Source organism: Periplaneta americana, chromosome 3 (assembly GCF_040183065.1).
Source record: "Periplaneta americana isolate PAMFEO1 chromosome 3, P.americana_PAMFEO1_priV1, whole genome shotgun sequence".
In the NCBI taxonomy this organism is placed as follows: domain Eukaryota; kingdom Metazoa; phylum Arthropoda; class Insecta; order Blattodea; family Blattidae; genus Periplaneta; species Periplaneta americana.
This window is the reverse complement of record NC_091119.1, coordinates 123,489,477-123,513,893: the sequence shown is the minus strand read 5'-3', so window position 1 is coordinate 123,513,893 and position 24,417 is coordinate 123,489,477. Positions and strand designations below refer to the sequence as shown.

Sequence of the window (24,417 nt, the reverse complement as noted above, 5' to 3'; positions counted from 1 at the left end):
AACAGTTTGGTCTCGACATATTTATACACTTCGCCTCTTAATAATATATGTAAAATCAATAAATCACATGTTTAAAATTAGCAAGTTACGGCATATTTGATTGGTTTTTGAAAACTTGCCGAAGACTTTTTCTCATAACAATTTTGTCTTACTAAAAATCAAGCCCTCTGTAAGTTGCCTTTTATATTTTTAATCAAGGAACTGCCTTGATCATTCGGTGGAACGGTATGGTGGCAAGAATGGGAAGCTAGTGGAAATAGACACGAAAAAATATAGTATTGTAAACAAATTTGGCCCATAGGTGTTTTGTTAACGGCAAACCACAAACGACGTGTTCCTTGATTAAAGATGAGTCTCTTTGGAAACGACTCATTAACACCAGAAATAAGAATGCAACAAAAGAATTTGCATGTGCAATCCTTTTCTTAGTAACGAATCTGAAATATATATATATATATATATATATATATATATATATATATATATAAAAGATACGAAAACACAATTTATTACTAGATTGTCAATCGTTCTTTAACTTCTGGAGTGAAATGAAGTGTAAATAATGTGAAAATGTTATGATTCGACAATCACTCTTAGCGGAAAAGCTAGCATATCGGCTTTCACGTCGGACTCCCCTGTTCATATCTCTATAACGAGTTCACTCAAGTACAATTTGTTATGAACAACAACGGTGTTTATGGTGGCTTTCTTCTTCTTCTTCTTCTTCTTCTTCTTCTTCTTCGAAATATCGCTATTCTCCATAAAATGTTGTACACAGATGAGCAATATCGTATTGTGCCCGCACATATGATGTTGGACGGGAGACACAAGTCTCGTGGGTAAACAGTAGGCTACCTGCAGGCTTGATCTTAGACGTCGGTAACACGTGCATAAACAAAATGTCGATATGGTCCGAATAGCTTCACGTTTGCTGTCTGGGCTTCAAGTCCCGTCCCACGGAACTGGCTTCTCACGTCAGGTCACGGTTGAGGTATCGCAGTCATGAGATCACCAGTCTCGGCAGTGTTGCGTCACACTTTTCGGGCTCTGGACCACGGAAGAAGGCCGCGAGGCTTTGTTTCCACATTAATCGTGGAACGCGGATGTGGCCATTCACAACTAATGTTCAATTACGATATTCATGCAAATGCTCCTTCAAACAGCCTTGTGGTGTACAAATATTCTTTCTATTCCTTTTTAGGTACATTTGTTTGGCGAACGGTACACCAACTTGCACGAACCCACAGTCAAGTATATTTACAACTATGGCTAGTATTATTTCTCTTTCTTAACTTATGTCATGCCATTTATCTCCTCTTTCACCTCATCTTATTCTCTTTGCTTATCTTTTCCTTTTCTCTCTTTGTTTCACTTCCTTCTATTTCTTGTTCCTCTATCCCTACTCTTTTAGTCTTCTCGTCTTCATCTCCGTCACTCTCCTTTTCGTCCTTCTCTTATGTTTAATCCCTCTTTTTTCTCATCTCTTTCTACCATTATTCTATTATTATTATTATTATTAGTAGTAGTAGTAGTAGTAGTAGTAGTAGTAGTAGTAGTACCACAGTCTAGCATATACAGTCACGAAGCTCAATACGTAGTAAATATGCATCCATAGACAGTTGCTAACACTAGGCTCGCTAATATCGCCTCATTACACACAATGTGAAATAGTATCGGCACAGTCTATTGTTCTTAGCACCGTCACAACTCAACCTTCGTGACTGTATACTACTGTGGTAGTACCACAGTCTACTATATACAGTCGCGAAGCTTGAGGTGATTTTTTGCAAATCTCGTGATAAAGCACTCCAAGCGGTTAGCAACTAGAAACAATAGACTGTCCATGGTCGACTTTGGACTGTGTCGTATTTCCATCGAGTGCTAGCTCGTTGCGTATTTCACATTGATGCTTGTGAAATGTTCGTTATTGGTTGTAATGAAAAAGTTAATGGCTAAAATACAATAATTGGAATAATAATATTTTACTAGAGACGTAGAAAAATTAAGTTTGTTTTAACGAAATTTATTGATCACGTTTTATTTTCAGTTCTGGTGGGATTATTATTGCTTAGGCCTACTTTTTTTTTTCAAAGGATATGTTTTTAATTATAGCTGTTAATTTTGTTGTTATTTTTATTTGTTACTTTACTAGAGACGTAGAAAAAGTCTTACAATAAAATTTATTGATCACGTTTTATTTCCAATTCTGGTGTGATTATTATTGCTTAACCTCATCCCTCTTTGTTAACTACGTAAGCCTACACTACAAGTACCGGTACACGTAAGTTACTCCATTAATTCATATTTCCATTATTATTGTTGTAAAGGGAAATGCAAATTAATCTTTATTGGTTTCATAGTTAATTATCGCTATAATCTTGAATGAGTGAAGCGATTATAGTAAATTTCAGTTCGTTTTGCACAAACAAAAATAATATTAACCTATTTCTTGCAGGTATCTTCGAGATTATGGTGGAATTTAATATACTTCATTAAAATAATAAATTAACTTTATGCATTTAATATTTCAATAATGGAAGGAAGGTGTTAATTTTTCCAAAAGAACACAACGAAAGTGTAACATATTTTGTCGTCTACTAGGAGAGAGATCTGCGATGATGAGGCGATAGTAGCGATCCTAGTGGTGGGCAACTACCCATGTTTGCATTTTTAGTACATATTGAGCTTCGCGACTGTATATAGTAAGACTGTGGTAGTACTCTGCAAACTTACTAATAGACTAAAGAAGCAATCTCTATGTAATTTAGGCCTGGTCCGTATCTATTCCGCAGGATCCCACCAACTTGACGCAGGATTTCGGTTATGCCACAAGCAATCTGATCTACTTTCACGTAGCGATAACTCACCCGGTTTTTAAATCGAGTGTGACTGGATAGATGCCGTTCCGTATGGCTCCCTTACATTACGTAAAAGCACACCTACTGGCGCTTTTGTTTTTCAATTAGCACCTCGAAACACCAGGCATCCCCTACTCTGTAGTCGCAAAGTCTCGATTTTCGAGTCGTACATTTCTACGACAGATTCTAAGACACTAACGGGACGATCTGTTATCCAGCAAACTTTAGTTGGATTTTAAGGTCATACGCTGGTGTTTTCACGCGTAAATAGCGTAAACAGAATCATCCTGTATACTTGTTCATAGTTATGACATAACTCCAAAATGCTGTGTGAACAAATTTAAGGGATTAGGTACAGCTTACAGCAGTAAAAGTTTTGGAAATACTTAACATTTTTTTTCTCCATTACTGTATCTTGTACAATAATGAAAATTTGTACCTATGTGTAAAACACTGTCCTTCTGCTATATGAAGAAAAAAAAAACATTTTTACGTTAAAAACAAATTTTTTTCAAAATTCAAAATGGTGGCAGTTTACTGAGCAGTGATGAAGCGTTTCCTTCATAACTCATAAACTTGTTAACTTTTCATGTTATCTCTCTTTTATTTTATTGCTGAAACTCATGTTTACAATAACATGCTCTTTCAACTACATTCCTTAATAAATTATATATATATAATTATATATATATATATATATATATATATATATTGTGTTAGAAGGAAATATTGATATCTGACCATTTTTTTAAATGAATTTATTTTTTATCAGACAATCCATCAAAGTTATAGAAGTGATCTTGCATCATATTGTAGGTATGGCATGCATAAATATACACAACAAATTTCATCACTGAATGTTGGATAGTTTTTTAGTTATGTGGGAAAAGCTTTATCACTACATAATGAACTGAATTTTGAAAAAATAAATAAATAAATAATTTTTTTAAATCGTAAAAATATTTTTTTCATACAGTAGAATGACAATGTTTCACACATACTAATTTTCATTATTGTACAAGTTACAGTAATGGAGGAAAAAAATGTTGAATATTTCCAAAATTTTACTGCTGTAAGCTGTATCTAACCCCTTAAGTGATAATAACTTATCATACGGATTTTCTTGCGAAAATTGTTTTATTATCATACAAGCATCAGCACTCCAGAGTGCTAAATTAAAGACTTATCGGCAATATTAATTCTTTATATTACAGTCAGATGCAGCTAATTGTAAAAGGGACTGTTTTAGAATATTTCCTCCCTGCTAGTTTGAAGGACGCGTCTATTTTTCTGTAAAGTCTTTTCAATTTCATTTCAGGCACTTGGTATTCCAAGCCGGATGAGCGTGTATATTCATGGAAAAAATTTATGTAGCAGTGTTCAGATAACATCACGGGTGCGCGTTCGTTTTTATGATTCAAAAGATAGACACAAAATGTTGAGAGGAGACAAGATATACACAGGCCTCGACTTTATATAATGCGATCTTCAAAACAGAGAAATTCGTAAAGTTACTTGGATGCTGAATATAGGTACCTAAATACATGTTTAGTAGTGTTTACCTACATTATTTCCTTTTTCTGTGTGCAAAACACGAAACAAATTAACGATTCCAAACACAATTGGACATGATGCTCAATACATAGCACAGCGTGTCCGGCAGAATTACTACCAATAAAAGTCACATAATATCTCCGCAAACGATTCATTGTAGAGTCGACTTTTTCATTTCTACAGTTTTCTTAACTATCCAATTGTAATATTCTGTATTGTTTTCATATGTCTAGTTTTTTTAATGAAGAGATTATCACAGAAAATCCAACCTAAACGTCTTGCGTTTAATCAGGAAATGTTGTACAGTACAATGAATTTTCCAGTGATGTTGTCTTCTTTGATGAAGCCGTCTTCCATATCTCTGGCACTATGAACTGACGTAACTGTAGAATTTGGGAAAGTGAAAAACCACATCTAGTCATTAAACATGAGCGTAACAGTCCGAAGCTGAACGTGTGGTGTGTGTTGACTTCAGAATCTCTCATCTGGCCATTCTTTTCTCGAAGAAGACAAAATAACAGGGATGACTTACTTGAACATGCCGAGAAATTATGCAATTCCTCGAATACCTCGGGGATACCATTTCCAGCAAGATGGAGCACCGCCCCACGAAGCCAGAGAAGTCAAGGCCTATCGAGACCAATAGTTTCCAAGGGAGATGGATTGGAAGAGCAGGTCTCCCATTCCGTGCCTCCTACATCACCAGATACGACTCCTTTGATGCTGATCTTCGGTAGAGAATTCATGCTGCTTGTGAATCTGTGTCATTGGAAATGCTACAAAACACCTGGAGAGACATTTATCGGGCCACCACCAATGAAGCACATATGGAGGGTGGAGTCTACTGAAATTTGGAACATTATGTATCTATGGGTAAAAACATCTTTATGCTATCAGAAATGGTTTATGGGATTATGTGATTTTTGGTAGTAATTCTGCCGGACACACAGAAGCAGCCGATAAAACAAGACGATCTGACCTATGGCGATCGAAAAAGCATTGTTAAATCGAAAGGCAAATTCATAAGCTGAACTGTAGACCTACAATATATTCGTACGAAGTTTAAATGAGTAATTTGCTTAATCCAATATTTTATTTTTGTGTTCAATACATTATAAAATAACGCTATTTTGTTCATAAAAATGCTGTAACATAAAAAGTGCAAATGACCTTAAAAGAAATTAACGAATTTGAGGTCAAGAACGGGGCAAATGAATATCAGGATCGCGTTTTGTAAGTCGAGGACAGTGTTGCCAACAATGAACATTGTGTACTTACAGGGTGGTCGTCCTGGGTAGTGCTGCTGCGGCTGGTGACTACTTCGGGGCTGGTGCAGACTCGAGGGCGCCTGCTGGTGCTGTTGGTGGTGGTGATGGTGGTGGTAGTATGGTGCCAGAAACCCCCCGTGCGTCAGCTGCGAGTACCCGGGGTGGCCCGGCCCGGGACTGTCAGGAGTTCTTACCGTTGGAACTGTGAAGAAGTTTGTGCTGTCATTAGTCACCTTCTTATGATGCATACCGTCGTGCCAGCACCACCCAAACACACACCCAATGTTGGTATCTCAAACAGCGGCTTTCACCAGTTAACTCCTGCATCACATGAGCAACGCCTGATTACCAAATGTAAATATCTTCAAAAGAAGACAATTTTTTACTGCATAATTGTCATTTAATTAAATCAAGCAGAAACTCGCAGACATAGCAGTTTTACTAGTTATTCTTGATGATCCGTTCAGTTATTATTTTGGCTATCTTAATGCATAGCTGGGCATTTTAAGTCGGTAGTAATGAAACTATTACAAGAAAAGTACTGACTCTACTATTTTTCAGAAGCAGACTTCAGAATATTCCAGTGGTTTAACATTTCTAATGTTTGGAAACTGAATGCAAGTTCCCCCTTCACAGCAATACAGTAAGTAATATCTGAAAGGTCACATACACTGTGTTAGTTCTGTTGTGCCTGGATATCGAAACAACATATAGGCCTACCACAATACAATTCTATATTAGGAGATAATTGAAGAATTCAGAGCCATAGTGAGCCAAGCGCCATTTATTAAACACGGAGAAAGCAAGGGTTAAAGTTAAGTGAATACCATAGTTTAATGAAGATTGACATATCATTTAGTTTTAATGTGTATACTTTATATTACTTGCTATATGTTTCCACTGAATTATGCTAATAACTTCATTTTAACCCTTGTTTTCTACGGTTTTAGTAAATGGTGCTTGGCCCACTATGGTTCTGAACCCTTCAAATTCTCTCCATTTCAACACAGGCCTAAGAGTAAGTCTCCTCTGCACATGGTCTTTATGTCCCCACGTTTGATTCCATTTTGTTCTTCTCGTGTATATTAATAGAATACTCTAGTATTTATTTTAGATAATCTTTACTTATTTTACGCAACAACGGAAAAGAATGCTTCCTGTCACGTAACTGAAAAGTTATGATAATAGAAGTGTTGACTTTTTTTTCACAGTTCCAGCAAATTATCAGCTATATCATTCATGCATGTCGAAATAAACATGACACTTATGAGGCTCCTATGCAAGGTCATCTGCAATGACGGAATAAAAAACTACTGTCTTTGAAACCACAACTCAACTGTCTATCAATAACGAATAAGCACATAATGGCAATGAAAGCCGTTAGTTGTGTTTTACTATGTGTTGCTCGTTCTAACTATATATAAAAGTATATCAAAGATGTTATTTATATCGCTAGTGTTATTAGGGCTCAGCAACACTCTCGAGTTACTCGAAGGAGTGTTTGAGTTTCTAATGTTCCGGGCCATATCAGTGAAGAATATTTTGGTGAGGACTGACCTGGTGTGGGCTGGAGGCGCGTCTTGAGTTCGTCGTTGGACGTGTGGCCGCTACTGCTGCTGTCGACGTCGGAAACACCGGAGTCAGCAGGGCTGGGCGGTAGAGAGCCTAAAACAATAGAAAGGCGGCACGTTAGTTTTACAGTGCAGGGCTTCCAAGTTCACATTACAATAGAACATGAGTTTACCTATATGACAAAACCCCTCTGAAACGGTAATTTTCTACAGATACTTGGATCAAACATGGGGTAACCTACTTATATGTCCAGAATGCAAAGTTCAGAGATGATATTCTTAAAGAAAACAATAGTTGCACAAGAGTGAAAACATAAATAATACAAGCATATTAAATAAAAAATATGAAAAAAAGGGGCGATACCTATTATTTGAATTAATAGCATAAGAAATAGATCACATTAAGATGTGGAAAAAGAGAGAAATTAAATTATTCAAAATATATGAATGTGAGAAGAGAAATGTAGCCAAAAGAAAGTACATGAAATTAAACAAAAAAATAAAAATAAATTGAAGAAGAATCGTACGAAAACAAAATAATAATATAATAATAATAATAATAATAATAATAATAATAATAATAATAATAATAATAACTACTGCTATAAAATATAAAAATCGGTAGAGAGATTTATTTCCTAAACAAAACCTCATAAAATATTTAGGTATGTAGACTTCTCGTAATTGGAGCTAAATAGACCTATATGTGAAATCCTAAAAATATTTTTGCACAATACAAAATGTGTTTCCTCAATATTTTTATTTTCTAGATGACATATAAGAACCTCATTGTTCCAGGCATCGCATATTATAATATCAATCTGCCAGTTAGTAGGTGATTTTAATTTGATTAATACAATTATTAAAATTGGCAACATAAAAGTAATCATCGTCAAGTAAAGTGACAAAAGAATACAAAGAAATATGTGAACTAAGGGAAACAAGCAATGAACACAACTTTTGCTACGAAAACAGTATAGCTTACAGGCCTTTACAAATGATAGAGACTAATAATTTATTACCATCATTCTATAGCCTACATAGAAAATTGTGTAAAATTCTGGGTTTGAATCATGTCAGAGAGGAATTTGTCTGCAAGGAAAGTATTTTCGTATTTGGTGCTCACGAGATACAATCATTGCAAAACAAAATGCTAAACTTAGCAGCTCTACAATTTACACAGCTTCGTGTCAGAACCATCTCCACTCTCCTAGGATTTGATCCTTCACGCCTGAATATGTTGTTCCTATTACACAACACTACGAAACAAACTCATTTCTAATACTTTCAGGCGTTATTTAAAGTCGCAAAGTGGCAGGATAATTTAAAAGAGAGTTGGAAACAGCAGTCGTGACGTATCTGAGAACATCAATTTTCAATCTTCCTTCGGGTAACAAAAAACCTAATCTGCCTTCAACACCGGTAGGCTTACTTCGGGGATGGAAAAGGGTCCCACAATAACCATTCCACATGCTGCCTATAATTTAAATAAATAAAAACATTGACAAAATGGTTAGCAGGCTATCCAGTGGAATCGAGATTTATTATGATACAATATTAGCATGATGGCTTCTTTCCGGAGGAACTAATACAGGTCAGTCTCCTAGATTTACTGCACGTGAAAGAACTGTCCCTGAATGAAAGGGCAAGAGCGAAATTTACCAGCCATTTCTCGTCCACGTAAAAATGTAATTCTGGACACAGTTTAAAATATTAATGGGTTTGTACTAGCTACCTATAATCCACCATCTAAACATAGATAAAGGTATCCCCTCTCCATGAAGACACATGAGAGGCATCGAGGTAGAACTCCCTGCTTTCATGACCTCGGCAATAGAATGAAGTGATGTGGTCAGCACCACGCTCCGACCGTCTTTTACCTCCAGGAAAGACCCGGTACCCTATTTGATAGTAGGGTGAGTGAATATCGGGGCCGTTCTATAAGTTTTTTCAACAAGAAAAATCCCGCCACCACCTGGAATAGAACTCGGAATATTCCAGTTCGTAGTCAGTTACTCTACCAACTGAGCTACCTGGCTGTCCAATTCAATCTTACACTTAAGACATTTAACGCTATCAAGGTTAAAGGCTGATCCACAATAAACCGGGAACGGAAATGACAACGAGAACGAGGACGGAAATATTGTTAAAATAAATGTATTTAAATGTGAGCATTCACAATTAACGAGAATGCTTGCCGGAGCCCGGGAACAGGAACGTAAAAGTTATTTGTGAATGCTCATACTTAAATACATGTATTTCAACAATATTTCCGTTCTCGTTCTCGTTGTCGTTCCCGTTCCCGGTTTATTGTGAACCAGCCTTTACTCTAGACCGTATTTTGAGCTTATCCCAATTCATGATTCGAACTATGACCATAGTTATGTATATTGGCTCTGCCTTCTTTATTGGCGATTAAGGTGCAGAATACTGTTTGATGTTAAAGCACTTACTAGGTCGGATTCTGTTAGACCCGCATGGAAGTAGATAGAATGGATGAAGATGAAGGTGATAATGAAGGTAACATGAGCCCAAGGTCCGGTGCCGAAAGTTATCCATGATTTGCTCTTAACGGGTTGAGGGAACCTCCGCAAAAACATCAACCAGGCAACTTGTTTCAATCGGGATTCAATTCCGGGCCCACTACTTTCGCAGTCAGGCATGCTGATCACTACTTCAAAGTGGTGGACATAATAATAATAATAATAATAATAATAATAATAATAATAATAATAATAATAATAATAATAATCTATATTATCGAGAAAGAAACTGCAAACAATTTAACACTAGTTAGGCCTACAGTCTTGTAGAAAATCATTATTACACAATGTAAAAATATGGATAAAACTAATGGAATCACTAATTTGTTTCAGGTTTAAACCGTTTAATTGTAATATGTAGCAAGAAATAAAACAATGCAAACTGTAGACCTATTACTTTTTCTGCCTCTTTCTCCTGTGGTCTGAATTCGTGGATCGAAAGGAAAGTGGTGACACAGCGCAACCATCAAATGGGTAGCTGACCCATGTCCTTACACATGGACTTGGGCGTGAAGACTTCAGCATGAAGTATGAATATGAATTCTCAGTTTCATTTCTTCATATTGCAAGAATCCCGATTTGTTGTTCATTAGCCAAAGAAAAAGGTAAAATATTTATAGTTCGTTTCACACACAAAAAAGAAGTCGAGTTACGCATTAATAAATGTAATTATCTCCTCCTTATAACTTTCTTCAGTAAAAGCCAGAATGCGATTCATGACGCCAACTTTCGCAACCACAATCCAGAGATAAACAATCACTCAACTGACGTCTCCATGGAAATGATAAAAAAAAAATGAGAACTATTAGACACGCATGTGGAAAACAAAATATGAAATGTGCCCTTTTTTATCTCATTCGAAACCCAAACCGCCGTGTGGACACAATGGCACACTTCTTGGCACGTAGAAATATGGAGCAGAGCCTATTTCTTGCCTCCGCCCGCCCGATCGACCTTGCCCTTGCCCTCTACGCCGCCACGTGACATCCTGACCCCGACCTTGTTTTTAATAGCGGCAGATGTGAAAAATGCTCGACAAACAGCAAAAGGGTTAACGCCCTGTACAAAAATAAGTTGATAGTATTTGCGAAAACGAAGGAGAGAAAAAAAAGGGGGGAATGTCAGGTGTGCCAACACAATGATGTTGATGTTTGTAATGTTACGAGGCGAAGAGCAGCTGGTTACGTCGATATGACAGATGTCTCCACCCTCTCTTGCAAAACATCTCTAACCCCTTCTGCCTTTTCTGGGGGGTGGAAATGATGTGCCCGGGTGTTGCGCAGAAAACAAGCCCAACAATAGGCCACGACAGCTCTCGTGCTGTAATCAGTGCAGGTCTCCCATTAGGACTCTGTTACCGCAAAAGTTTAGGGGATGCGGGGAAAGTCGTCCCAGGTGTGGAAGTGGATTTTTCGGGTCATCTACAACGAGTTTCAACTCATTGGGTATGCCCCAGTGCACAGTGCCTTTTGGGGATGGAAAACATATTCTGCTAGGGTGGAGCAAAATTAAGGGTTCGAAATTGTCAGATACGGAGACAATGCAGCACAATCCAGTCCTGGCATTTGTGCCCCTTCTACAGATTTTGGGGTCGTGTATTCAGAATCGAGATGAGTACTGAAGAAATTTGTAAGGGGTTTATTATTTAGAAATATGGGGTGAAACTGAGAGCCACGCGACCATACAAAACAACTACATTATTATTATTATTATTATTATTATTATTATTATTATTATTATTGCTGAGATGGCTTTTCTGTTGTTGACATCGGATTCCCAATACCCAAGCCGTTCGGCCCAACTATTGCTATTATTACATATCTTTCAATTGCAATGATATATATATATTCATGATGACGTGGCTCCCTCTTCTTCCGCTTGAACACGAAAGCAACACACTTTATGGAATCTACTTATTACTTATTTCCCACTTTCTGTGTATTTCCATGTGCAACTTTAATTAGTTTTTCAATAAAATCAATCATAGTAACACTATTTATAAATAGTATAGACATATTTATTGTTATTACTATAATCATCATCATCATCATCATCATCATCATCATCATCATCATCACAAAACTCATAACATTATTACTGGAAGGTGGAAAGACAGCAAATAAAATACAAAAATCTAAAAATAAAATAATATATAAAAATATGAACTAAGAGGAATAATTTTCTGTAGATTTTTATGTGAGTACGTCTTTATTGCAGAAACAAATAGGAAAAATATCAAATTTTATGTGTAACAGGAACGTGGCTAATGAACAGGAAGCAGTGATGTCATGCACTGATTGAGGACCGTCGGGAAAACACCATCTTATAATGCTGTTATACTTAATGTGGCCTATAAGACGAGTCTATATCATTCGAAGGGAGTATCATCAAAAACAAATGCAAGAGTAGGCTGATGGTATTAAAAAATTAACTGTCACTTTTCTTTATTTTGTAACCTTCACAATAACAGAAACTGAGAGGGGAAAGAGTGATAAGCCATGAGATGATGCGGTGTAAATGTAACAATGGTAAAATGAAACTGACATGGGAAACTACGCAAATTACTCGAAAGAAAAGTGCCTCACACCCGCTTTGGCTCACTACAAATATAACTGGACTTGCATTCCCCTGCCTTAAAGAAGTCGACAGATGAGTTACGGCTGAACTATAAATTAAAAAAAATATATATATTTTTGTATGAAAATGGCAAATGCATGTTTCTAAACCGTTTAATTGTAATATGTAGCAAGAAATAAAACAATGCAAACTGTAGACCTATTACTTTTTCTGCCTCTTTCTCCTGTGGTCTGAATTCGTGGATCGAAAGGAAAGTGGTGACACAGCGCAACCATCAAGTGGGTAGCTGACCCATGTCCTTACACATGGACTTGGCCGTGAAGAGCTGCGACTGTTACAAAACGGCGCAACTCAAGGCCAAGGTAGATTAGAGTCGCGCTTTTTGCGCTTAAAAATAAATAGGGTAAACCGTGGGGAACGTGACTGCGCCCGAGCACGTGCACCGATAAGCCCGCAGCGCATCTTCTTCCGGCTCCGTGTCCATGACGTCGTTTCCAAGGAAACGCAATTGCGAAAATCAACTATGTATTCTGGGGTTTTAATTGCAGTGCCCAATTCGGTCACGGACTTCGGACTTATTTTCATTATGTCATGTCTTCGGTTATTATTACATAAAGTAGAAATATACACAGATTACGAGTGAAAAATTAGGTCATTATGTAGGCTATAATGATGCTGTATAAAGATAACGCTAAAATATAGCCTATGTAAGAAAAATAATCAGATTAATATTTTTATAATTACAATATCCCATCCATTGTATGAAATTATATCTTGGACGATGTCATTCATATACAGGCCTACATGTCACAGTCAGCCGATGTGACAATTAAGATGTGTACTGAGGTTATAAGAAAGGAAGGACAGTCTAAGAAATGACATAAGAAACGTAGTTAGCAGCTATGTACGAGTACTTAGGCCGTGTCTCAAAGCTCAAGTCTGCACTACACACTAGTGACTAGCAAGTAGGTGACTTGTAAACTACACACTAGGGAGATTTGGACATGTATGCTTGAAACATGGCCTTCTTCATAGTCTATTTTTCTAAAAACCATGACATCACGGTGCAGCACTGAATTAAGAAGGCAGTGTTCTAATTCAGTTTCGTTGCGAGTTATGTGGAAAAATATATTATTACAATAATGTTTAAAACATTGTAAAGAAGGTACCAACAATGTCAATGTTCAAAGTTAACGTGTTATTCTACATTATATTTACATTATTTCACTTCCAAAGTATCTTCAGATTTCATAATCCCAATTGCTGATGAGGTATCCATGTTCCATGTTTGTTTAGTGAACAAGTCATCAATTAAGCAAGCATTTTTGTTTACTAGCTACTAAGGACTTGATTCCTATGCACTATGCAGCTTTGGCTCAAGACTTCTGACTTCACATCCGGCTTTTTAGACAACTATCTAGTTCACTTCAGCTGAAAATGTAGCTTCTTTGAGACACGATCTTAGTAAGTTAGTATGAATGATGAAATACGAGTATATATCAGATGATAGACGACATTAAGAAATATGGATCATATGAGGAGACAATGAGGGAGGCAGAAAATAGGAAAGCTTGGAGAAAGCTGGGTTTGCAGTGAAAGACCTGCCCTTGGGCAGAACAATGAATGAATGAAAGAATGAATTACAGAAAAATATGGGCATACGACGTAAAAATTAACAAATAAATAACTTAAATCCTTATCCGAAATAGATTAATAAAATTACAAACCAAACGGAAAAAGAAACGGGGTAAATACCGAAACTACAGAAACTACGACTTCATTGTCCAATGCATAAAGATCGCATTATCATTATCATTATCATTATTATTATTATTATACTTTATATTCTAATATGCGAAAATCAATTAATTATGCTCTAAAACAAAAAAAGAAAATAGAATTTATTTTCAACTTTATCGCAACTATCTTTGTACAGCAACAAAGCTTTGAGAATGCCAAATACGTTTCAGCTCTTGGTTTTAATTTTTCGCCCTCGATATGCGTCATATTTTGTTGTTCTGCGGTCAAATGTCACTCTCACTTGGTGCGGTTCTCGCACAGTATCACAGAATTATGTAGAAATGTTCCGGATGTTAGTTCTTCGGTTCGAATCCAATACATTGGTTCCCCTTCCTATGCTTTCCCTTAAGATGAAGCCAATAAGAAACGTTTCGTATTTATAATTCTGTGACTTGCTGCAAAGACAAAACATTTCGTACGACATTGATCAGCGTCCAAAGCCTTTGATCACACTTCATGATAATTTCCTTATTCAATAAGTATTCATTTCGTACAGTGTCGTCAACTATTACATAACACGAGAAAAAAACGGCGACTTAAAGACTTTTTTTGAGGGCTCTGTGTTTCTCTAAAAGAGAACTTGGTATGGTTTATGTTAAAGCGATTTAAAATATTGGTAGTTGAACACACTGAAATGTATTATTATTATTATTATTATTATTATCATTATTATTATTATTATTTCCCTTGTCATTTTTATTGAAATTTGACGATCTCTATATCAAGCAGCTATTCTCTCAGCCGTTATAAAATAACGTGGTATTTTAAACTGGTAATAGCTTACGTCAGCAGTGTCACATTCCCATTATGTGAAACCTCTGTACACCATTTCCTCATCATACGTAATGACCGATTTGTAGATTAGCCGACAAGTTCTTTTGGGCTTATCGGAAACACAAGGAGAGTTCCAGGGCCCGGGCAGGCTGGCACGTGTCTCCTTGCTCATTATTATGTGTATTACACGTGTTTATATCAAAACGCATGGTGTCTTCCGAGGAAATTCAGAAAATCAAATCCAACAGCATCGTGAAGCCGATCATCCACTGCCGGGGTTTCCTGCGTTCATTTTAGTCTATGGGGCGCACAATGGTCATTCGTGCCTAAATACTTGAGTAGTTGTTTAAGTCCTTAGTGAAGAAGAAAATGGTATTAGTGTTTCTCAAGTTTATTTGTTTTTTTATTTTTATTTTTTTTTTTTTGCGTGAAGTGAGCCTGTATTATTAATTCGTTGTATTTATTAAATATTCAAGATACATACGAATTTAATACATTATCCACGATGACTTAATTCTCCACGCCCGTTCCGACGCATCATGTCATCTTGTTCATCATCATCATCATCATCATCATCAACACCTTTCAAGAGAGATCTTTGACCTGTTTCGCCTCAGAAAATGTCTTCCCAATATCACACTTTGCCGTTGGTCCATACCAGTGGTATTCCATCTGTTTTGCTTGCCCACCCCCAAAATACGGTTTTTTTTTGGTTGTTTTTTTTTTACCTTTGTACCACCAAATTGCATTGCAAAATAATAACAAATGACTATGATTGATGATATGCCTATATTATTATTATTATTATTATTATTATTATTATTATTATTATTATTAATCATCATATATTGATGCAATAATATTAATAGTAATGAATTATATAAACTGTTATTGAAGCAAGGAACAATAAGAGTTGATATTGTAAAAAAAAAAAAAATATGTAAACTACAATAATAATTTTAATAAGTTTAATAAAATAAATATGTTACCATTTTTCATAACTAGTTAGTGAGATGCGTATCCTTTGAGACAACCGCGCGTACCTCTGGGGGTACGCGTTCCATTGATTGAATACCACTGGTCTATACTGTCGAATTTGTTGAGTAATGTTTGTATATTTCATCCGTAAAATATTATTTTATTTTCTTAACTCTATCACTCAGATTAAAAATATGTAGTTACTGAATAGCACCATTGCCTGTGTGATCTTTAAGGCTGAAACTAGCTAGGCCTACGTATATTAAAATCTTATTTCAGCCGCCTCCACTGCTCTTCTATCAGCTCTGTTCATGGCCCAGTTCTCCGATCCACACATCAACTTTAGGACCGACATCACTCTGTAGTATTTGAGCATAGTATCTATCTATCCTTTGTGAGCTTATTTCGTAGTGTTCTTTTTATAGTGCCACACACACCTTGGGATTTGTACAATTTTTTTTAGATCACATTAAATAATTGAAACTCTGTATCTTTTCTACAATTATTTCTTCACTGGTTATATTCGCTCTTCAGGAGTATTTGCCTCGGAAGGCCACACTTCTAGTTTTATCTGTGGATATTTCTATATATGTAATTGCCACACTTTTAAAAGCTTTTCTGTAGTCATTTGTAACTTATTTTCATATTCCGCGAATATTATTTGATCATCATCAATTAAAACAGTGTCTAGAACGTTTGAATCTAATCTAAAATAGTAGTTTTTTTTTAGCTGTTTCTCCCCATTCAAATTGCTTAAGTTATGCTTCAGTGTATCTTTTTTCAGCTATCAATCATAAAAAACTTCATTTCCCTGATTTATATTTCTTTATAGTCTATGTGTGTAGACTATATTGCATATGTAATGAAATATTTAAAATAGGCCTAAGATACCTAGAGGTAATTAACATATTACAAAATTAATATAATTACATTTTACTGTAACAATAAATTAATTAATAATGTTTAAAATTAAGAAGTTTATAAAAAAATAAGAAACCATTGCGGTAATGTTTGCTAAACAGACAATAATTATGGCTACTACGAAATCGCGTGATCTGATCACTATGCGAATGAAATGATATTCGGAATATTGTCATGGTAGCCAACATTACAAAGGCAATTTGGCAGTGAGAAGTAATGGATAAATCTAAGTGTATAGGAATGTAACGGAAAACAGGCCAAATTGTTAGAACTTGAGTGGTAGAACGCCGATATAGTAGCTAGCAGCAGCCATAATTATAGTTACCGGTTTGGCGAACATTACCGATATGGCACTAATTTATCTTACAGTGAACGGTAAAAATTTAGTCAGATTATAAATATAGGCCTATCTATTTGATTTATCTCAGCGTCCAAAAGCACGCGTACCTCTGCTTGAAAAGCACTGGACTAATGTGATCACAAATTTCCACGCTCGACTCTTCATAATCCGCATATCAAAAGAATCAGCTTATTTATACACACATTGTTACTGTTGCGTGGGAAGCGATACCGGTAGGTCGTCATCCGATCGTCACTTGTCCGTATGTGTTATTTATAGATCTACCACGCCATTGAAAACTTGATCCCGAATTCATTTTCCGTTATCGCAATGCAAGTAGTGAAACAAACGAAGATAAATAAAAATAAGAACAAAGCGCTAAAAAAAAAAGGAAAATTAATGTTTGTTCAGAATAATATATGACCAATAAAATCCAGATACTGATTCAATTGTTCACAGTAAAACAGGAAAATGAAACGTACTTCACATTGCAGAGTACTTTTGGAAGAAGCATAGCACAGAGATATTTATTTGTACCAATAGTATTAAGAAATGTAACTTTCAAACATATGCCAATAAATTCTAGTACTTTTACAAAATAAGGCATATCTTGGATAAGATGTTCTTTGGAAACGTAAGATACACTGAACAACGCGGGTTTTGGAACTGCAATCAGGGATTTGAGGGTTTTTGGAACCAAAACAAATGAAGGGTTCAGAGCCATAGAGGTCCAAGCGCCATTTATTAAAAATGAAGAAAGGAAGGGTTAAAGTTAAGTGTATACCATAGTTTAATGAAGATTGACATATTTAGTTTGAATGTTTATACTTTATATTACTTGCTATATGTTTCCATTGAATTATGATGATAACTTAATTTTAACCCTTGTTTTCTACGGTTTTAGTAAATGGTGCTTGGCCCACCATGGTTCTGAACCCTTCAAATAGCCTAATTATTGGCCTTCTCTCTTCAAAAGAAGTTACTTTTATGTCTGTTTCTTTCTGAGTCTTATAAAATATTAAGCTAAAAAATATTATTTACATTACTGAAAAAGTAATGAAATTGCAGTATTTTGAAATTATAAACCAAATAATATGTTATCATAACTTAAAACATTAGCCTTAAAAACAGATGAAAACAGAAAAATATAAATACATAAAAAGAAATGTAACTTGAGCTTAATGTCAAGAGCAAATGGTAAAATATGAATAGGCCTAGAAAATTGATGGTCCTGGTCTTCAAAATTTGAATTATGAAACCTCAATGAAGCACCGAGAAAACTTAGTATTCCAAGCAGGCATAACCTTGTGTAACAAGTAACCTAATCTATGTATTAACTGTTGCAGTCATAAAAATAAATACCTTCAATATTATTTTATTTTATTTCAATATTGGATTATGCTAATAAACTTTTAAATACTAATCAAATTCTTGTCTTAAACAAGATATGAATGGATAAAGAGCATTACGAAATCAGCATCGCCTAAATCCAATATGGTTGCATGAGGATGAGGCGGTTAATGGAAACAACATGAACAAGATGGGTTTTGGAACCGACACACTAATGCATTAGATATATTTGGAACAGTCGAAGATTTTTAACGTTTAAAATAAAGGGGGCAAAACGTAGTTCGAAACATCATGTATCAATAGAATTATAGAGAAGCGGGAGTAGATTCAGAATCTACTGCTAATACAATTTCGTCCAAAGGTGGATAAACATAGACTTGGAACCTGGTGCCTCAACTGTTTTCATTATTTTTTTTAACATAAAATGGAGTAAATTCTATACAGATTTCGTATATACATTTTTAAAAGCAAGTCAGCTTAAGGGTAGTTCACAATAAACCGTGAGCGGAAACGACAACGATAATGAGAACGGAAATAATGTTAAAATAAAATGTCTTTAAATGTGAGCATTCACAATACTTAATCGTGAATGCCCACATTTAAATACATTTATTTTAACAATATTACCGTCATTGTGAACCGGCCTTTACTGGACGTCTCACGTCGATCTCAGGAAACTACCTAGCACGTGATATCCGTCACATGTGCAAGTAGCAGTTCGTTACGAAACACTGTTATCACACCTACTGGATGCGAAGATAAGTCGGGTCCTTCAAATAGGTGCAACACAGGCCCCTGATATGAAAGTGGGGCAGAACCGTGTTTCGCGTTTCACCTTCTACGTCGTTCAAGGTGTCTTCTTTTGTTTTTCTCATTACCATGTTGACTTCCTGTAGCTGGATTTTCAATATAGATCTACTCCAAAATAGGAAACGATCTATTTGTACGTGTTTTTATTTTACGGCGCGTTCAAGTTTACAAGAACATGACTGTAATGACTTAAGATTCCTCGAACAATGAGACTGAAATTCTATTCTCAACATATCTTATTTCATTTTGGACACAGCTGTTACAGAGGTTTATCCTCCAAGTACGTCGATTTATCATGCTAATAATTTCATTTCTATTCCGCTGTTACCGTTATATAGACCTAATCGAAGTAAAGATACATGGTTTATAAATTTAAAATGTCGTTAAAATAGCCAAATTAATATTAAACGTTAAGGTTTACAACCTGAGCGTATGATGAGCTATGTGGCACTATATAATGAATCATTATTAATCATTAAGAAAGAACGAATATGGATAGCATTCAGAATTTGTCTATTTTGGGGTAATACTGTTTGATAGGAAATGATTTACAACATAAGATAACGGTGTTCTGAACGCGATTGTTTTGCTTATTGTAGAATACTGCAAAATTCTAGACACGCGCATGTGTTGTCTCATATGTTCAATTAGTTGTTTTCTATCGTTATCTGGGGATTCTTTCAGTCAATTAACAACAGAGTGCATGATAACATAAAAATCTTTTCAGTTTGCATAGTCATTCAATATACATGTAAACTTGTAAAAACCAGTACGTTGTTTCCACAAACTTCTGTTGAAATTACGTAAGGCATACTGGCAATGCGACAATATAGGCTATATGCAAATACTATTACATGAGGAAAGAAACTATAAATTCACGTTCGCCTTATTCAGTTAACACGATCGTAAATAAGAACTGTGGTTATTTGGAATTATTCTATCGACAATTTTACCATATGAAACAACAGATTTCTATAATCGCATTTTTAAAAACCACTACTGCTAAGGGAAGGCTAACTCAAAACACTAAAAACTTGCACTGGAAACTTGTTCATATACTGTAGTTACACAGAACGTTAGCCTTCTACGATTTGCATGCTGCTGGTAGCATATAATAATTAATCTTATGCTCACAAGACACTCGCTGTCATGCAAACAACAAAAACAAAAGAATGCTCCAAGCATGGAACAGAAATGCGCGTTGTCAACGCAGCTAAACCGTTGACAAACAAAATCGAAGCGTCTCCAATGACAAGAGCGGGAGAAGGGTTGCAGGTTCCATATTTCCTCGACTCGTGTGGGAACGCGCGGGGCAGAACCGGTGTCGAGGGAACCTCTCTCCGCTTCCTATTCCTCGTTCCGTGTGCTGCAACGGTCATCCGGACTGGTCAGTGCTGACCTTGGCGACCCCTCACTACATAATGTCACGATTAATGACCAACGAGGTGAAGGGTCAATCTCAGACGCACCCGCATTAAGTACGGAAGGCTCCCCCAGCGAATGGACAATAATACCGCCGGCCGGCCCTTCGGAGGGGTGGACTCCAGCCGTTGGGAATCCATTCCAAATAAAATACTTGCTCCTCAAAGGATTAAAGGGAAACACGTTTGCGAAGACTCCCCAAGTTCTGGAATTATTATGGGGCCACGAATTTTAATGATGGACATTTAAAAACTTCAGTTGGACCGTGTCACAAAGGGAGACGTTAAAAATTATATAACATTTTTCTAAAGCAGCTTCATAACAGGCCTACGGATGCAGCATCCAGTTCTCTCTCAATTGTAAGAAGAACAAGAAGTCCTCTAAATATTCTTAACAACCTCCCTTTTATGGTGCTACTCGTCGCCCCGAGATTTACGATCGATTTGTGTAACAATCGCGTCGATATATTTACTCTGAACAAGGGAATTCCCACATCGCTGCGTTGTACGTTATACAATCGTCAAAATCGCTTAAACAGCAGCACTGATTTCCGGTTACTAATTATTATTATTGTTGGAACTGTATCCGTGAGAAAAGCTTCGAAGCTTACGTTTGTCCTGAGCTGATGATCGTGAAAGATTGAAATAACTAGGCAGAAGACGATATCCACTAACCGAACGCCATCGCCAATTGCGTTAATATTGGCAACATCTAAATCTAATGTTGAACTTTCTTCCGCAACATCAAGGATTTCTACACGTATATTCATTATTATAATTTATAACCTTTATCAGATAATGGTTTGCACTATTACCACTTCCCTTTGACGTAGGATTGAAAGTAGGCCTACATCCTGTGCGAAGTATGGTTATAGCATTTATTTTAATTCCAGAAACACAACGGATCTGTGATAGTAACAGAGCTGTAATGTGTCTTCTTAAAGGTAAGGCCCAGGGTATTATTACACCATAAGGCAAAATTAATTTTATATAAGAAATGTCCGATAAGACGATATCATAGATGGTATCTGCAGTGAATAGGGATTATATAGAATGGACACTAAGCGAATATTCCTGTTTTGTTTTTCTGTGCGTCGGCGTTTAATTCCACTTTCAAGCGCTAGGGGTTAGTATAATCGAGCACACGCTAAGATAATAATTGAATATAAGAGTTGAGACACAGGATCCAAACATCGCCTACGTTATTGCATAATCCAGTAACGCTTTGCTTCAAATAAATTCAAGTTAACAGCTTTTCCTTATTTCTCAGTGATAAACAAATTGTATTAATAATTATGTTTTATAAATAATAAATTATATTATAAAATAATATAATATATTATAAAATTATGCATCAAATTCGTTTAAAATTTGTAGGCTATACAATATACATATAGGCATATGATTTTACTTCTCATAGGAGTTTTGTTCTTCCATTTTGAGCGCTATTAAATCTTTACATATTTCAATTGCTGATAGGGTCAACGTCACAACTCTCATTATAAAGGAGCTCTACAGTCTAGACATTACAGATAGTAATAGATTTATTATTTCATCGGTCCAATTTATATTATTTGATTACATAATGTATTTAGATGTAGGCCTATTAATTGTATGTCATATTCCGTTGTGTCGACTGCTAACTGGTGTAATGTCAGCGCCAACTCTAGGAAAAAAGCAGAATCTCACGCTCAACCTGGTTTGAAGGCCATTGAAAACAGTCCTGTTACATCAAAGGTACTGACGCGAAGTGTAGGCCTACATTACTTGTAATTCCCTATACGCTGGTTAGTGGTTCTAATGAGTACACTGATAGTAGACCTATAATTAATATGGAGGCATGAGATAATACAGTAACTCTGCCTGTCATTATAATTCGCTCTGACTCCGCCCCTATCTAATTGACAGGCGACATGGTATTGTGTGTGTGTGTGTGAATATGAACATATACAGACCGAAATATTTTGTTGAATAATGTAAATAGGACGAAATTAATAGCCTGTTTGGGGATGATCGTGTTTTCCAGACGACTTCTCTACTGAAAATGCCCTTGATGTCTGCTTACTTAATCAACCCTTGGGAAGCTAACGCAAATGCCTAGGCCTACATTCTTAAACGACGATATTTCAACCAGTAGGCTATAATCATTTGGTATAACATAACTGAAAGGAATGTAAAAAAAAAGAAGACAAAACAGATTAGCCTAGATCGTAGAATTGATCACGTCTCTCTTTCTGGTATTGCATTTAAGTAAACATGAAGCTCTGCCTCCCTGCACACCGTAAGATTTCATGGCATGTTACAAGGATGGCTTTACCTTTTAACAGAAAACTTTACGAGGCATATTACAGAATAACGAGAACAGTATTACAGATAGCAGTTACCATGGTTACTCGCAAGCATGAGTAAGAAACGCTGGAGAAAGTGGATGTCCGAAATAGTGGAATCGAGAGGTTTTGAATGCATTATTGAAAACACGTTTGACACGAAAAGTAGCCGCAGACTCATCGTTAAGGGCAGACGATTTCGGGTCACCTCCGCTGGTAGCAACTTTCGCGTCGTCCGATTTGGTTTCCGCTCACGCGACTAGGGCCGCCGCGCCGGAATCTAGTCCATCGCAGCACGGGACGACGAAGAAAGTGTAGGAAAATACCATCCTCTTTACTTTTCATTTCCGTTTCCAAAGCTCTTCCGAATACGTTGCGTGAGCTTACTTTTCATAAAGCTCCCAATTTATATTGTGGCTCCTGATTAACAGTGTACGCTGTTTCCAGACACAAGTAGAAGGCCTAAAACCGTACATTAGGGTCAGTTTTCAAAAGCAGAAACTATCGAGACGACGCGATAATAACATAAGAATGCAAAGGAAAATAAAGGTATGTCTACTCGGAAGAAATCTGACAGAAATTTCTTACACTATATTGTACACTCTTTGACACGGAAAATGATCGCTCTTCTTCTATCTGCCTGTCACGAAGCGACATATTCCCTAAGAAGCCTTTATGGCTCAGCTATAGAGCTCTTTCTTCTTGTTCCAAAGACCGACCTTCGAATCTCTCTATGTAAAACGCACACATGTAAACACAACGTACACAATGATTGCCGAGCTATTCCGAGGTGGGGCTTAAGGCTAGTTCACAGTAAACCGGAAACGAGAATCAGAACGAGAACGGGAACGGAAAAATTGTTAAAATGTATATATTTAAATGTGAGCATTCACAATTAACAAGGAGCTTTCCGGAGCCCGGGAACGGGAACGTGAAGTTGCCCAAGTTTCAACTTTGCCGTTCTCGTTTCCGATCACAGCCTACTAGATTCATTCAGTTGCCACGATAAAGCTATTTGATCGTCGTGTATTTTATAGCACGTAGGCCACGACATAATTTCTTCTCATGTATCGTGTCTAACTAACGAAAATTCAATATATGCTAACGTGTATATGTGACCAGATTACGATGTGAATTGAATTCTTAAATATTGTGCCATAAATTCTGAAATTGATTAACCTGTGTTTATTTTTTTATTTTATTGGGTTATTTTACGACGCTGTATCAACATCTAGGTTATTTAGCGTCTGAATGATATGAAGGTGATAATGCCGGTGAAATGAGTCCGGGGTCCAGCACCGAAAGTTACCCAGCATTTGCTCGTA

General features: G+C 36.3%; 1 protein-coding gene across 3 annotated transcripts in view; it reads right to left on the bottom strand.

The window, feature by feature from the left end:
• The window catches only part of Eip74EF (Ecdysone-induced protein E74), a 1,140,187-nt gene that overhangs the window by 39,759 nt on the left and 1,076,011 nt on the right, over positions 1–24,417 (bottom strand). For all 3 annotated transcript variants that reach the window (XM_069821505.1, XM_069821504.1, XM_069821506.1), the window contains 2 exons: positions 7,238–7,345; positions 5,691–5,882 (listed from right to left, as the gene is read on the bottom strand). In XM_069821505.1, coding sequence (XP_069677606.1) covers positions 5,691–5,882; positions 7,238–7,345 — 300 coding nt within the window. The remainder of the gene's footprint in view (positions 1–5,690; positions 5,883–7,237; positions 7,346–24,417) is intronic.